The sequence below is a fragment of the Notolepis coatsorum genome, assembly GCF_963971535.1.
Source record: "Notolepis coatsorum genome assembly, chromosome: 1".
Lineage (NCBI taxonomy): Eukaryota > Metazoa > Chordata > Actinopteri > Aulopiformes > Paralepididae > Notolepis > Notolepis coatsorum.
This window is the reverse complement of record NC_140165.1, coordinates 16,928,538-16,946,180: the sequence shown is the minus strand read 5'-3', so window position 1 is coordinate 16,946,180 and position 17,643 is coordinate 16,928,538. Positions and strand designations below refer to the sequence as shown.

At 41.5% G+C, this 17,643-nt stretch overlaps 1 protein-coding gene across 2 annotated transcripts in view; it reads left to right on the top strand.

The window, feature by feature from the left end:
* LOC311233229 (ubiquitin-protein ligase E3A) overlaps positions 1 to 17,643 on the top strand; it is a 46,835-nt gene that overhangs the window by 9,776 nt on the left and 19,416 nt on the right. For both annotated transcript variants that reach the window (XM_084320161.1, XM_084320162.1), the window contains exon 5: positions 11,116 to 11,260. In XM_084320161.1, the coding sequence (XP_084176287.1) occupies positions 11,116 to 11,260 (145 nt within the window). The remainder of the gene's footprint in view (positions 1 to 11,115; positions 11,261 to 17,643) is intronic.

Genomic DNA, 17,643 nt, shown 5'->3' with positions numbered 1-17,643 from the left:
TGGTTTATAATTTTTTTAAATTGGAACCTATATAGGGCTGACCTTCGAAGCTTTTTTTGGCAATTGAAGCTTCGGGGCCGAGCTTAGATTTTATTTTTTTATCTTATGTTGTGCGACTTGTACAGCACTTTGGTAAACTTTGTTGTTTTTAAATGTGCTCTATAAATAAAGTGGATTGGATTAATTAATTAAGTAGCCCCTTTCGACAAGGTTTCACTGGGCTGCGCTGCTTGGGTGCAGTGGGGCTGCTCTCACAGCCAACGACATGACATTACATAATTATGTTGCAACCTTCGTCTATCAAGCAAACAATTATATTATATTTAATTTATAATTATAATTATATCAGACAATGCACCTACAAAAGCAGATGATTACAATTAAATTAGCCAACTTGGTAACACATTAGTCATAGCAGCATAGGCATAGCCTTATTGTGGCGTCGCCGTCGTGTACAACGATACTTACGTTTTTTTAGGTGATTTGACATAGTTGTTGTAGAGTTGTGATATGCCATTTTCTTCTGGCATATCTGGCACTCGGCTTTTTGGGCATTGTCTTTGCATATTTTAAAGTGTAACCACACGTCTGATGACTTCTTCGTCGACATGTCTGCTGCACATGTCCTTGTTGTTTTCAACACAGATCATCTCCACGTGCTTGTTGTAGAGAGGTGGAGTCGGCGCCGCTTACTTTCGTTTCATTGGAATGGAGGCGGGAAGGCGCCGCTTACTTTCGTTTCATTGGAATGGAGGCGCAAGATTTTGGAGGCAAATATTATTATTTTTTTTTTTTTAAACTTCGATATTTTATTTAATGTTCCAAGCTCGTGCCATCGAACGCAGCTTCGAAGTATTTAAGACGGCTCTACTTGAAAATCATTGAAAATTCATTAACACTTTGAATGCCAGCCACGACATAACACGTGTTAGCAGCCCGCCCCCTGAATGCCCAGCACGATAATTAGCGTGATTTTTTTTTATTAGCAATCTGAATTCATATTTCATCAACCGAGTCTACCGTTGGGAAACCAGCCCCACCAGGCGCTCGGATGTGAAAAAAGCGCCCCCTATCGTCTCCCAGATGGTAATGCACCCATTTGGAATGGACTCAATGAAAATGGATGAGAAAAAATCCACATTTTACTTCTCACGCATGTACCCCGAGCCGCTCGGAGTCATTGTGGACAATCAGAACAGCGTGTAATATGTCTTTACAGTACGTAGCATTGGATCAATAAAAGGATTGATTTTTGGAATGGCGATCAGGAATTGGAATAATCTTTTTGGATACCATCTGATCTCGGGTAAGGAATCTATTTGACCAGTCTTAGGATAATCAGACCTGTTTTCACGGAGATATAAGCTTTTCCCCTATGTGTGATATGGCTGTTTGGCTGTGCGAGCGATCAGGAACTAAGATAATCGATTTTCAGCTCGTGGTACCAGCGTGGATACGTACACATACTATCGATAATCTAGCGTTTATTTGAAAACGATTCATAAATAGGCCGAAAAATGACAACGTTCTAGAATATTCCAGTACAGGGCGTTTATCACGGAATCTTTTTATTTTCCGTGAAAACGAGGGCTTTTCAAAATGCTAAAAAAAAAACGGAAATGAACCGATAAAAAAACAATCTGCTTCGACAATGTTGACTGGAAAATGAGTCATTGATAAGCGACGGGCAGATTAGACACATAGCCATAATTTAAAACATAGATTAGGCAATATTAACGCTAACATTGAAGTGGTTGGTGGGCATTCAAGGGGGTAAAAAGGAAAACACGGCCGGCTCTGAAAGTGTTAAAGGTCCTGTGTCTTATAAATGGCCTTTTCCAGTGTTTAGCATTGTTTCCTAGTAGGGATGCCCCGATCGATCGGCCAGCGATTGGTATCAACATAAGAAAAAAAATCTAAGTTTAAAGAAAAAAAAGAATAAAAAAAGAATTGCTCTACAACAAGCACGTGGAGATGATCCGTGTTGAAAACAACAAGGACATGTGCAGCAGACATGTCGACGAAGAAGTCATCAGACGTGTGGTTACACTTTAAAATATGCAAAGACAATGCCCAAAAAGCAGTGCCAGATATGCCAGAAGAAAATGGCATATTACAACTCTTAGGTGACTTTATCAAATCACCTAAAAAACATAAGTATCGTTGTACACGACGACGACGCCACACAAAACATTAATAAGGCTATGCCTATGCTGCTATGACTAATGTGTTACCAAGTTGGCTAATTTAATTGTAATCATCTGCTTTTGTAGGTGCATTGTCTGATATAATTATAAATTAAATATAATATAATTGTTTGCTTGATAGACGAAGGTTGCAACATAATTATGTAATGTCATGTGAGAGCAGCCCCACTGCACCCAGGCAGCGCAGCCGAGTGAAACCTTGTTGGCTGCGTCACAGTCACGAAAGGGGCTACTTAATTAATTAATCCAATCCACTTTATTTATAGAGCACATTTAAAAACAACAAAGTTTACCAAAGTGCTGTACAAGTCCCACAACATAAGATAAAAAATAAAAAAATATTATATATATATATTTTCTTTTCTCTCTCGAAGCTTCGAATTAAAATCGAAGCTCGGCCCCGAAGCTTCGATTGCCAAAAAAAGCTTTGAAGGTCAGCCCTACCTGATATCAACAAATGCGCATTTCAGTTTAAGAATGATAGGGATGCCCCGTGCCGATCGGCCAGCATGAGACCTCCGTTAGCTAGGTAGCTAACGTTAGCTCACGCTAGCTCACTGTTTAAACGAAATTACCCAGTAAACTAAATAGTTCACTTTATTTTCAGTGCCATTCACGTAGAACTACGTTTCTGTCACGGTATTTCTTTTATTATCTATATCTATTCATAATTCAACGGGGCACCTTGTGCATACTGTTCCGAGTGTCTGAGCTGGCAGACGGTATTATACCGCTCTCTAACGCCTTCGGCCAGTAATGCAGAAACGGGTTTGTTTATTTTCTATACCGAGCTGCGGCGTGGGGGCGAGTCCTAAACACTCCGGCAAAACACACGCTTATAGGGATGGCTTGGACAACTCACCCCGCCCGCCCATTGAAGAGCAATGCCCAATAACATCGGAGGCACGATCGCTGTGGATAACTAGAATGGCGATGAGATTATTGGATTCTTTTTTTTTTCATTACTTCAGAGACCAGGTAAGGACACTATATGAAAGCTTGCGTTGATATATTGATTTGCGTTGATATTTATTTCTACTGCGATTGAAGCTATGTGTTTATGTGTCTGGCTGTTCTGCCGTTGGGATGCAGGAGGGGGGGGGGGGCGCGCCGGTCTAAACCACATTGCATGCGTGGCTGCGTGCACCACAAAGGATAATAGTGATGATCTAGCGACTAGCGTTGATTTCAGGAAGATCCGATAATCAGGCGAAAAATGACAACGTGTTTATTGAATTACACAAAAACGCTGTTTTCGTGTCTTTTCCCTGGAATTGCTCAGAAGCGGTATCAAACGGAAATTTACGGATGAAAAAATTATCTGTTTTTTGCATGTTGACCAGAAGTAGCTCAATGAGACTCGAGGGCGTTATTAGACCCATAGCGATACTATAAAATATAGGTTTAGTTCTACAAACTACAACTACGTTTACATGGGGTTAATGGGCGCCACGGAAGTGGTTACTTCCCGGAAGGGGCGTGGCACAGTCAATGTGTTAAAAAAATAATAATAAAACAATATATTATATATATATATATATATATATATATATATATATTTTTTTTTATAAAACCAAAAACGATTGGCATCGGCCGATATGGCTCATAGACGGATCGGTGATAGGTATCTGTGGCAAAAAACGTGATCGGGGCATCCCTATTTCCTAGCAATGGGGGTTTGTATCAATGGGATCAGTGTCTAATTCTCATTTTGGCGGATTGCTCCAATTCAGTTGAGACAATATCCTCCCCCAGTGAACTAAGCTATTCTGATTTGACGTGCTATCCTACGTAGCAAGGAGCTGATCTGCAGTAACGCCCCCTCTATGGTTGTAGCGCCACCATTCGCTCAACAACGGAGCGAGTGGAAATACCGACACTTCCTCAAGCGGGTGCCGACAGAGAGAGGCAGAGAACGAGAGCGAGAGGGAGAGGGAGGGAGAGAGAGGGGGCTGGAGGTTCTCCACTCGCATATCACTGTCAAAATATCTTTGACTCCCACGTGCGAGCCCGTATTCCGATCCATGCAATAATATTCACAGGGGTATATATTGTCATTTGAAACAAGTTACCAATGCATTGTCCTGTGGGATTATGCCCCCTGCGGTGAAATTAATTCGTATCCCCCTCAATCTCTCTATCTCTCTGTCTGCCAGTGCAGACTGTGGGTGACTGTTATTCAAAGCGCTTATGGGCGGAGCCCAGCCCAAAACAGCTTGAAATCTTGAAGTGGAAAAATGCTGCTTTCAGGCAGAGTTCCGTCTTGAGACGGAATTCCGTCCATTTGATTCGGAGTTCCGTCCATTTGATTCAGAGTCTGACGGAGTTCCCGTCAATTGGCTACCTGGTATAATATGATTTGTAGATGCATACAGATTGAAACTAAATTGAGCCAATCGGGCGTCAAATATCATGAAAAAGGGCAATTCTTTCCTACCGCGGCCACGCCAAGCAGTCATGGCGAGCAATAATGGCAGGACGCACGCAGCGACTCCAGAGACAGGATTACGCTAATAGTAGAAAAAAGTTTCAGTCAAGTGACCTGCACAACCCCCGCCCCCCCACACACAAGACAAGAGCTACTGGACTTTGGTTCACATGTTGGATTACTGGATATTTCCATATTTTTCGATGGACCAAATGACATTGTCAGACCTCCGGGCACACCGGGTCTGTTTACATCGCCTCCCGGGAAAAGGAGGCCTTGTACGCGGCGAGGGATCGAAAGCAGAAGCAGGGCCGCAGAGCTGGCGACTAGTGACTAGTTTCCTGTGGCGGATTTGCACTCGGCCGCAAACTGACTCTGCAATGGTGATCGTGTGTAGCGAACTATTGGAGATTATTATGAAGAGAAAAAAATGGTGATGCTCCATCCATAAGTTGCGTTTCATCAGACTCAGCATTTCTGGTACATCATAAAAAGACTAAAGTCAAACCGGCCGAGGATGTAACTTATAGAATACAATGGGTCTACAAACATCGTTAAAACGGTCTGAAACGCTGGCGCCAGATATTAACACTTTGAGTGCCAACGACGAGAGATCTCGTTTTTTTATTATTAGCGATTTCCATTCATATTTCATCAATCTAGCCTCACGTTACCACTGCAAACTCTCTGAGCTCCATTGGGAAAATACCGCCCCCTATCGTCTCTCCCTGTGGTACTGCACCCCTTTGGATTAGACTGAATGAAACGCATGGGGGGAAAAAAATCCTGCTTCCACATTTGACTTCTCAGGCAAGTCACCCGAGACGATCAGATTCATTGTGGAGCCTCGGAACTAGGGTTGGGCATCGTTTGGATTTGAACGATTCCGGTTCCGGTTCCAATTCTCCATATCGATTCCTGTTCTAAACGATTCTCGATTCCGATTCTTTGAGGTGCAGGTCAAAACAGGTCACAGCTTACTTCGCAGGAGATTTAATTTTTTTTGAAAAATCTTAAATCTTTTTCATACACATTTTCAGTTGACTTGATACAGTTTAATTTGGTTGCTGTACTGTAACTAGGGTATTAATTAACAAAGTAAAAAAATCGAAATGCAAATCCAGAACCGGACGTTAGGAACCGGTTCCTATTAGAACCGGTTTTCGGTGCCCAACCCTACTCAGAACAGCGTGGAATCTGTGTTTCGACCACCCAGCGTTGGATCAATAAACGCGATAGATATTTGCAATGACGATCAGGAATTGGAATAATCTTTTTGGAGAACATCTGATCTGAGGTAAGGTAGTAGCATACTGGTTATGGCGAATAAAACGTTCTATTCTAACCTGTCTCGCCGGCTGTAGCGTGGCTGGGGGCCTGGCTGGGCTGTGGATCAAACAAGAATGAATTTCCCTATTGGGATTAATAAAAAAAAATTATAATTTCACCAAACATCACTTTTTGTAAAATAAAAGGTGACGCTTAAAAATATCGATTTTAATTTTTCAAAATCATACTAAATCATTAATTCGAATTAATCGATAATATCGATTAATCGCCCAGCCCTAGTGGTAGGGGTCGGTCACAATCTTACCTGCACGCTTCAGGGTTCTGGAGGCGTACAGGTCCTGGAGAGATGGCAGATTGCAGCCGATCACCTTCTCAGCAGACTAATGCTGCGTCCCAATTCTCCCCTTCACACTATGGCTTCGTTTTGCACGTTCCCACGAAGTGTAGGGCTGTCTCATTTCTCTTTGGATCAAGGGGTAGTGACGTTCCAGCCCTCCAAATATGGCTTCAGAGGAAGTGTGCCGAGATGCAGGCTCGGCGAGAAGGGAGATATGGTATTTCCCAGAATGCACTGCAAACCTTTCGCAAATCTAAAGAAAATTGCGGAGCGGTACCAGTAATTTAGACAAATGGAAGTATTGATTTCTTCATAACGAATCATTAAAAAAATATACAGTCAACTGGAATATGTTAGTTCTTTACACATATGTTGGATTATGTAATTGGTTTGTCATGACAAACCAATAAGAAATCGCGAAAACCCTAGTTATATTATTACTGGCGAAGCGTCTCGCTTCGCCTATGGGATTGATTGATTGGACATTTTATTAACAGATTGCAGAATGGGTACAATACAGTAGGGCTGGATGGTATGGTCTAAAATTTATATCATGGTATAATTTGAAGCATAGACGGTAACGGTATATATCACGGTATATTCATTTATCTTAACCCATTCTCCGCCAATACCGTGTTAAGGCGTGTTTCTCCGCCATGCGTTGTCTGCCAATCACGCCGTAAGGCGTGTTTGAGATCAATATTTCATATTTTCGTCATGGTATTCATATTTCACCCACGGAGTCTTGGCTGATGCTGTCTGAGCCAGCACAACTCTGCAACGCTTCAATACTGCCACCTGGTGGCCGATCGGCGAGTTGCCAAACCGGAAGTGCCCGTTGGAGCTCGGTCCGTCTCATAATTTCGTCCGGCCACTCGTTTATCGTCCCGGGGCTCTTGGATGGATCTTTGGCAAAAAATCATATCGCGATAACGATATGATAATGTTATCATATTTCTCGATATCGATAATTATCGAAATTGTTATAAGTAAAAAAAGAAAAATATATTATTATTATTATTATTTTTTTTATAAACAACAGATGTATGTTTATTTTGCAGCAATTATTTGTCGTTGCCGCCATCTTTAGTGTTACATCCCCTCACACTCCAGTTCTCAGGCTGCAGCTGGTTTAAAAGCGAAAGTAAACCGGCTTCTCTGCTGGCTGTGGCTCCAGGGGAGTTGAACAGTTCTGGCTCTGCTAGTTTATGTTCAATCTTTTGGCGCTTTTTTGGTGGACAAACCACCGACTGGAGTCTAGCTCTGCTAGCACACATAGCCTACTGTGTACAGACGGTTTCAAACTGTATTTTAAATTAGAAAGCAAACAAAATAAAAGAGAAAAAGAAATCTCAATTTGGTCAGTATTGTCATTTGGACAAGCAAAGCCATTACTTTAAGTTGCAGTTGCAGGCAAGAAAGACAAGTCTGTCCACTGTCTCTGGTTTTAAAACTGCCCTGTTGCAGGTCACAAAAAAAAAAAAAAAATGTGTTTACCGATATCGATTATTAACACTTTGGCTGCCATGGGTTAAATTCGTTATCAACCGTAGGTTGCCGGCTCTATTTGTCTATGGAGAAATTCCCCTTCTTTGCAGGGCTATAACTTTTTAAATTCTATTGCTACATTGCCTATATTAGGGCCCATTCAAAGTCCTATATGTATTGTTCATTGTGTAGCAACGTTAAACTTTTTCATTCACATATTCATAGTAAAGTATGGTCTAATGTATAAGTATGTTTTCATCTCTTTCTGCAGCTTTCTCCAGAACGTGATTGTAACTGAGGGGTACAATTCCCTGACTGTATTGTTAGATATGGTATTTAATACCACTACCTCTTGTACTTTAACTTCTGGTCATCCAGTACATGATATAAGTATGATGAACACTTTCCCACCTGATGAAACGAATCCACACAAATGTACAAATCGAATATTTAATATAGCAAAAGGTATATACAACGTTCACTTGTTTACACTTATGATTTGAAATATGCACTTGTATGGCAAATGAGTATTCGTAGGTAAATCAACATTGAATGTCCAATCTCTGGTTACGCAGGGAGTAAGTATACAACCTGGAATATTTAGGAACGATAGCGATGGTACTTAAATGATTATAGCTGGATACACTAAGGGGGGGGGAGGGTCCCGCTGGTTGTAAGACAGTAGGAGGGGGGGGTTAGAGAAGCCGCTGGCGGTATCCCATCTGGCCGACGGTTTCTTGGGAGAATTCAAAGTCTTGAACACGGTGCCCACAGAACCTCGGTCCGCAGACGAATACAGCTGGACCCTCTGGTGGACGGTAGCTGCCGGTCCACAACGGAGAGACGTGAGGCGACCTCACTGGTGTAGAGCGCCGTCTCACCTGGAGTCCTCTCCGGGGGGTAGTTCCAACACTCCGCAGTGTTGGCCTTTATCCATGGAATAATCAAAGCACCCAAAGCATAATCCAAGCCGTGGAAGGCTCGCCGTCGTCCGGGTAGAGTAATCCAATATACAGGTCCAGTCGCCCTGGCCCGGAGCTCCTCGGATGCAAGCACCACTAGGGGTCTGCCCAGCCTGGTTAAGCGTCCAGATAACGTCAGGAACGATGGGGGTACTGATAACTTTAGAACTCTAACCGAACGATGCACCATACATAAATAGACTATTATTAGCTTAATAGAATACGTCCAACTCGACGGTATAGTGCCAAACTATGACTATTCAACTATTAATCCAAACGATATCTCAATGCCTATTCTGAGGCCAAGTAGGCCTTACTACACCACACGTGCGTCGTGGGTGAGGCTTCGCGTCTGTCACTCTGTTGGAGGGTAAAGAACTGGACTAAAAGAAAAGTTCTACTTTACTTGCGCCATATATATATGCGCTATGAACAAATAGTACCATTCGTATTTCGCCAGACATATTCCTGCGCGGAACCGGGGCTTGCCACGACATGTTGGGCGGCACGATTGAACTTGAACCTAGGGGTATGGCAACCTGGCGCCAGGTTCTCGTCCAATGGTAGAATGAAACTATTATGGGCTGTTTAGTAGACTAAAGGGATATTCAGTGCATATTGTACAAAGAATATACAGGGGATATCAAACGATATACAACACTATTTAAATATATATATGTAAATAAATATACATATTCGGTTTAATCTGATCCTTCACAACAGTGATATATAGCCCCAAATACATTATATTGATGATGCAATACAGTTTTATGGCAATCAGCGCGATATAAAAAATTCCAACTAGACGTACTTCTAGAAGTTACTACGCGTCATCTGATGTTGACCGGATGGGCTAGGGGGCGTTTATAATTCCGTGGGCAGCGTTATACCAATCATCTAATGTGGGTCAAATGTTGATAATAGCAGTTAGTATCGAAGACGGTAACGTTACACGCTAAAACTCACCCCAGTCTCCGCGCGCCGTTGGGCGATCATCGTAGAGTAGAAATTGTATCATTATGGGATGGCGATTTACCCGGTCCATCTCCAGCTTGTATAATGGTATATACGTCCAAATCATGTTGTTTATCGAGTTATTGGCAATCGATCGCTGTGTAGTGTGACGAGCCAGAGTCCCGGGACATGTACCGAGTGCCCGGAAGTAATACGGCCGTCCAGCAAAACCTCTACTGCGCTTCCTGTTAAGCGATTGCGCCGATCGGCCACCAGATGGCGCTCCTGAACCGCCAGAGAGCTCAGTGGGTCCTCCTGGTAGATCTCAGGCCAGCGGAGGGGAAATATGAATCCGGTCCCAGATTTTAGAAATATTGATATCAAAGACGCTTTAAAGCGTCTTCGGCAACTTGAGCATGGCCGGGAATGACGTGTTTAAGCGTTTTTAGGCAGTCAAAGTGTTAAAATATATCGCGATATTTATCGTTATCGTTATATCGCCCAGCCCTAGCCTAAATAACACGCTGCAGCCTGCCTTTGTCCTGGGCTGCGGCTGCAGCGTACCATACTGTGATGGAGGGGGTAAGGATGGACTTGATGATGGCTGTGTAAAAGTGCACAGCCATTTGGACCAAATCAAAGAAAGAATGGAAAAATATTTGTACAATGCAGCACAGCCACCTAGTGGTTCCGCGGTGTACTGCAACCCACGCGTTGAACTGATGTGGATGTATGTCGGTCTAGATCCCACACACAAAATATTGGCCACCGCCAACATTGAAGCATATCTCAGCCATTAGTGACTCCAGCTTACAGGTGGAGAACTAGATCAGATGTTCTTGAGGCTTCGATGAAGAACGGGATGGTTTCAACACGGCGGAGGTCATTTATTATTGCCACCAGTGGTTTTCCTGACCCAGAAAAAAGGATTGGCATATCTAATTACGTTTCTGGGTTGACCAAAAGCAGAGATTATGCAAATGATGTATTTTGTGGTGGTCATTTATAAAATCTGAAATGGCTGCCTGCCATGCAGGTGTCTACACAAATGCCAACTTTAATTTTTGGATTCCCCATACTCTGAATATAAAACGAATTTGTAGTTATGATAATCTCCAAAAACGTAACTAAAAAAAAACATAATGAACCTTACTAATAGATGTTTATGTAGACACAGAATAAAAGTATTTATTTTCCAAAAAAAAAAATATATATATATATATATATATATATTGATTAATGAATTGATCATAAAACAAATTATGTTGTTTACATGTTGTGTGCATGTATCCCCTGATTCCCCTCCCTACTTCTTGTTTCCCCATGTGGAATGCACCTGATTGGATAAGTGCTCTAGTATGACATCTAGTGGCTGAATGTTATCCATAGCACCTTTTTTAAATAATAATTTCACTGACTAGGTCCTCTGCTTCTGTCTCGTCTGTGTAGCTGGAGATGATCGCGATGGAAAATCCTGCAGACTTGAAGAAGCAGCTGTATGTGGAGTTTGAAGGAGAGCAAGGTGTCGATGAAGGTGGTGTTTCCAAAGAGTTTTTTCAGCTGGTGGTGGAGGAGATCTTCAACCCCGACATTGGTAGGAAAACAAATACTGTTTATTTTATTCTAAAAAGCTACAGTGCAGTCTGGAGGTATTTGAATTTGGATTTGAAATGGAACAATGACTATGAGGTTAAAGGTCAGACTTTCAGCTTTAATGTGAGGGTGTTTACATCCAAATGGAGTGAACTGTGTAGGAGTTGTAGCCATTTGTTTTCATACATATACAAATTGGGGATGGCACGATACCACTTTCTCATGACCGATACCCATCCGATACCGTTTCCCTCGCTCTTAAAAACAAAAACCTGTGTTTGACCTGGCCATCTGTAAAACATCATGCTAAAACTGTGAAACAAATGTCCCACTCCCCTAAAGATAGAAATGCATAGCATACATGACTCAGTTATGCAAAAGTGCTGCTGCTTTTTATTTTGTTCAAATCTTTTAGTTAATAAGACTACAACAATTTCATGACTGCTTCCTGTCCTCACGTCTAACTTTGACTGCTGTTTTGTAGGGCTGACCTTTGAATTTTTTTTGGAATTCGAAGCTTCGGGCCGAGATTCAATTTTAATTCGAAGCTTTGAGACTAATAAAAAAATAGAATTTTCTTATTTTTTTAAATTGTTTTTTTTTTATGTTGTGGGACTTGTACAGCACGTTGTACAACTTTGTCAGTGCTGTAAAGTTTAAACCTTTTTAAATCTTGGCAAACGAAACACTTTGCATTAGGGGTGCACGATATTGATTTTTTGACCGCGATACTGATAACTTTCTGCTCCTCAAGGTTGATACCGATAACCGATAATATATATATATTTATTGTATTATAATTTTTTCTTTTTGATGTATATTCCTGTAGTTTTGACCTAACCAGATTTATCATGACATGAGCGTTACTACTATGAACAAAACAAAGCCAAGAGAACAGTTTTGACAGTTTTTCCAAATAAATATAATTTGAGTCAATCACAAAATTCACAATCCGTCAATGTCATTAATGTGTTTCCCTGAACAATGAGTGAACTAAAAACCAACAGGTATTGTGCTTTGTCAGCAGATAAAACATTTGACGCTATAGAAGAGGAGACTGTTGTGGTCTTGGTCCATGAAACAACTATTACTTGGCATTTATAGGACAGCACGCCTCAAAAAGAATTAAATAAACCAAACAAAGTTAACATTACAGGTCCATATGTCCGTGGTGAAACTTACATGCCGTGCATACTTGGCTTGTAAACACTCCTCTGCAAAGTGACGGCGGTTTGGAATTATGAACCTGGGCTCTAAATGATGAAGTAGCCCACAGAATCCTTTGTCTTCGACGAGGGAAAAGGGCTGGTCGTCAAGTGCCATCATTTCTGTGATCAAGTTAGAGAGCGCTTGAGCCCCTCTCTGTCAAACGTCTTTAATCTTGCAAACGCCTCGTCAATAGGTACAAGCCCCTGCCGGTTCCTTTGCAGCTGGCTTTGGATTCACAGCAGCTTTAGCTGCTCGCGCGTCATCGTAGGATTTTAATACACCATCGTAGCGGTGGTGATGTTGCAGGTGACTTATTATGTTGGATGTGTTTATCCTTTTCCCTCCTCGTGGAACTTCTGCATTGCATTTGTTACAAATAGCAAGCGAACTGTTTTCCTCTGAAACTTTGAAAAAGTCCCACACTACTGACGCCATGTTTGTTTACTATCCGCACTGCTTCTGAAAGTTACGTGACTACGTCACAGCCAGGCATGAGAAGGGAGCGCTGGATTTGTGAAAAACTCCCTCTTCCTAAACCATACGCTATCAGTCGTACCACAGTACTGGCAAACGGGAGGAGCCTACAGTAAAAACAAACGCCCTTCATCAAATCCACCCACACCGAATTTTTGTTACCAAAAAATATATTATATATTATCGGAGCTATCAATAATTTTATCGGCATGACGTCATAATTGCTCATATCGTGCATCCCTACTTTGCATTCATGAAATATTGTAAGCCGTCATTTGAGGCTTTATAAAAGCAGCACAATGAACACAAATCTGTCAGTGCCGAGTCCGACCTCATCTTAAATAACAAACAGCATTGCTTGTTGTAATTAACAAAGAGAGGCAGAGTTGATTTTGCACCAAAAATAAAATATATATAATTTTCTTTCTTTTTTTTTAATATTATATTCGAATCCCATGCCCATCGAACGAAGCTTCGAAGTATTTAAGACAGCCCTACTGTTTTGATACGTTTGGGGTCTTTACTCTTGACTACATTTGAAAAAGAAACACAACATCACTTAACACATTCGGGGCCATTGGGCTTAGTCTAATTAACCCATTCTCTGCCACGCTTATATCCATCGCTGTTTGATCTCTGCCAGTACTGTAAGTCTATGGAGATGTTCACCTTCTTTGCAGGGCTATAACTTTTTAAATTGTATTGCTAAATTGACATTACTATGGCCCATTCAATGTCCTATATCTATTGTTCAGGGTGTAGCAACGTTATACTTTTTCATTCACATATTCATACTAAAATATGGTCTAAAGTATAAGTATGTTTTTATCGTTTTCTGCAGCTTTCTCCAGAACTTGATTTATAGCCCCAAATGCATTATATTGATGATCAAATACAGTTTGGTAGCGATCGGTGCCAGATAAAAAAATTCAACTGGAGGTACTTCTAGAAGTGACTACGTATCATCTGATGTTGACTGGATGGGCGGGGGGTCGTTTATAATTCCGTGGGCAACGTTATATCATTCATCTAGTGTGGGTCATATGGTCATCAGAGCAGTTAGTAAAGAACACGTTGGAAAATAATGCTGGATCTTACCGCATCTTCCTCGCGCCGTTGGACGATCAGCTTGGAGTAGACAGTTTTCGATTATGGGATGTTGATCTAGATCAGGGGTGGGCAATTATTTTTCCCGGGGGGCCGAATGAGCAACTGAAAATATGTTGGGGGGCCGGGCCAAAATTCCAAACTCAATTATGCATAATATACATTTTATTTCTATATAAAAAGCAGTAAATGGCATTGTTTTGACCCCTGGTAAGAGTGTATGTTATTATTTGGCAATTAAAAGGTGAGGTTAGCTTTCAAAAATATAATTTATTCAAATAGAATTTATTTCCAAAATGATAAACAAAATATGAAACATTAATAACAAAGGGCATTTTGAGTTTCATATACTATTGAAACAAGGATTTTCTTAGCTTTCTAAAGACATCACATCATCTTATAGCAAAAATAAACAAGACATGTCACTGAACTGTGTAAAGAAAAGTGTCCCAGTTTTGTAGCCTTTTTTTTTTTACTTTACATGCCTATATTAAACATTTAATGTTTTCAGAACTGCAAAAAAAAGAAAAAAAAATATCAAGTGTCCCATTTCACTTGTTATATTTCCACATTTTAGTGTTCTTCAGTTCTTTTTTTTTCATTCAGTGTGAGAAATCCAGTCTCTGTTGAGCTTTAACAAGTCCATCAAAGTCAGGTTGCATGTCTGAGGTGGAGATGCGAAGCACAGCTGCCAGATGTTCATCAGTGAGAGAGGATCTGTACCTGGACTTGGTAAACGTCATGACTGAGAATGTCTGTTCACATATGTAGGTGGATCCAAAGAGAACCAACATCTTCTGAGCATGTCTCCTAAGCGTATACTGTGCGTGTGAACGTTGACATAAAAAAAAAAAAAAAAAAAAATATTAAAAAAAATATTTTTTTTTATTTTTTTTTATTTTTTTTTATTATCATGTAATCTTTCGCGGGCCGGTCAGAATCATCCCGCGGGCCGGATCCGGCCCGCGGGCCGTACAATGCCCAGGTCTGATCTAGATGAACCATTTCCAGGTTGTATAATACTATATACGTCCAAATAACGTTGTTTATTGAGTTAGGGCGAGCGATTGATTATCCAGTGTGTCGAGATGGAGTCCGGCTAACGATCGCGAGTGCCCGGACGAAATATGGATGAGCACTTCCTGTTTGGCACGTCACTTCCTGTTGGCCGATCTGCCGATTGGCCACCAGATGGCGCTCTTGAACCGTTAGACAGTTGAGTGGAGCTCAGCAGTATATCTCAGGTCCCTGGAGGAGAAATATGATTTCGATCACAGATTTTTGAAATATTGATATCAAAGACGTGTTACGGCGTCTTCGGCAGAATGAGCATGGCGGGGAAAGACGAGTTCCAGCGTTTTCTGCGATTAAAGTGTTAATGGCAAGAGGACCGGGGAATGTAAACAAACGTGTGTCTTTTTGTACAGCTAAATCTATACTTTATAGTATTGCTATCTGTCCATTCTCATTGTCAATTGAGTCCATAAACCGTCCCTTCAAAATGGCTTAAAGGGGGGGGGAAATGCATCAATAGGTTCTCATTTTATAGCGCTGTGAATAAGCTTTATACCGGATTTGGTCTAGTATATTTCCTGGAAGCCGAGATACAGTGCTAATAGCTGCTAATAGCTGCTAACGTTATATCCAATGGCATTTCTGTTTTACAGATGCTACAGAAATAACTCAAACTGGACCATCCCAAAGCATGTATGCATGAAAGGGGGGGCGGGGGACGTCGTTTATTATTATTGATTACCAATAACCGTGTTCGTCTAACTAGCCACATAGGCCGATCTCCTGGATGGCTATCAAAACACTGCCCGATCGGGCTGTAATTTACGTGAAAAAGATCTTATCGTGGTGCGGGCTGATTCCCCCCCCCCCCCCCCCCCGAGCATTTCCCCGTTATCGATCGCCATCTGGTAGATCGATATGTCCATTGGCTGATGATAAATCCCCTTATTGCATGGTGAAATCTGCGATTCGAAACGTAATCCAAGCTACATGATGCACATCCAGAATCCTGCTACTGAAATCTCTGTTGAAAGAAAAAAAAATAAACTGATCTGTTCAGCCACAGGGCACACTGCAGTAGCGCGATAGCGCCCCTAAGAGGATCTGGCCGGTATTGCACCTTGTCGAATTCATAGAGTAGGGAAAATCTGCAGGGCCGCTCGGCGACCTTGAATAGGTTATTAAAATGGAATAAAAGCAATAACAACTTCCCACGGATATGTCCGTGCCTCTGTTCACAACGCATGGATTCGAAACACGGATTTCTCCGTGGTCCGTCCCCAATGTGTTAATACGGACTGTAGTGATCTATTTGTGACGTAAAATAAATCTCCAATCAGGCTTAACTCTAGGCTCAAGTTAGCTTATATCAACTCCAGATGTCAGTCGTGAAACTCAAGGTGGCAACGTTTTCCAAGCATTTAGAAATAAACTTGCACACTTGCTTGTACTTATTTGGGATAGCTGTGTCCGAGATAATGCCGGGTTGGCAACATGAAGCGAGGCTCCAAATGTTCAACTAAGTACCGGAAACCGACATTTTCAACAACAGAAAGGGGCTGGTCGTCCAGCACAATAAATGTGGTTATTTTATCGGTTATCAGCTTTGCTTTGTTACCGTCTGCAGGGAGTTTCTCACACTTCTGAATGGTTTCCAGCAATAGCTGCTGCGGCAAAACTTTTCCTCTTGGCATTCGTTGCACGTATGAACTCTGCATACTCAAGTTTCCATGATGAATCTGCAAGTGTTTAATTAAGTTCCCAGTGTTGCTGCCACCCCTAGAAATACTTGTGTTGCAGATATTACACTCGGCTGTTTTGCCTTTTTCTTCTTTGACCTTAAAATAACTCCACTCGGCTGACGTGATTGTGGCACGCTGCTAACAAGTTCACTCACGTTTAGGGTTAGTTTTTTTTTAGGTTTACTTTATTTGTTCAAGGGGGGGACAGTGTACATTAATAAAACATTTTACAAATGTAAATGCACCCAATTTTAGCCAAAAGGCAAATTTCCATTGGCAGTCCCCCTGCCAGAAGGTACAGGTTAAAATCCTGTGTAAAAAAAGGGTTAGCAATAAAAACAGAATCAAATCAAATCAGAATAAAATCAAGATACATGACATTAGAATAAAAACACAACAAAAGCACAGACATAGTAGGGATACAGGTCACAATACAGTCATGGACACAAGGACAGAGCACATCATGACATTAAGAGACCCAGACATAGACAGACGCACCATATCCACACACACATACACACACAGACACCTCAGGGTTGACAGTTCTGGTTTTCAATGAGCCATTCCCTAACCCTGCACTTGAATGAATGGTATGATGTGGACACTCTAATTGTTTGAGGAATTGAGTTCCATTGGTGGGATGCTCTGTATGAGAAGACGGCCTGGCCAAATACACTTTTTTTTAAAGGGATTGTACAGTCCCCCCTTGCCGTTTGGGCATCGTTTGGATTTTAACGATTCCGGTTCCGATTCCCCATATCGATTCCTGTTCTAAACGATTCTCGATTCCGATTCTTTGAGGTGCAGGTCAAAACAGGTCACAGCTTATTTCGCAGGA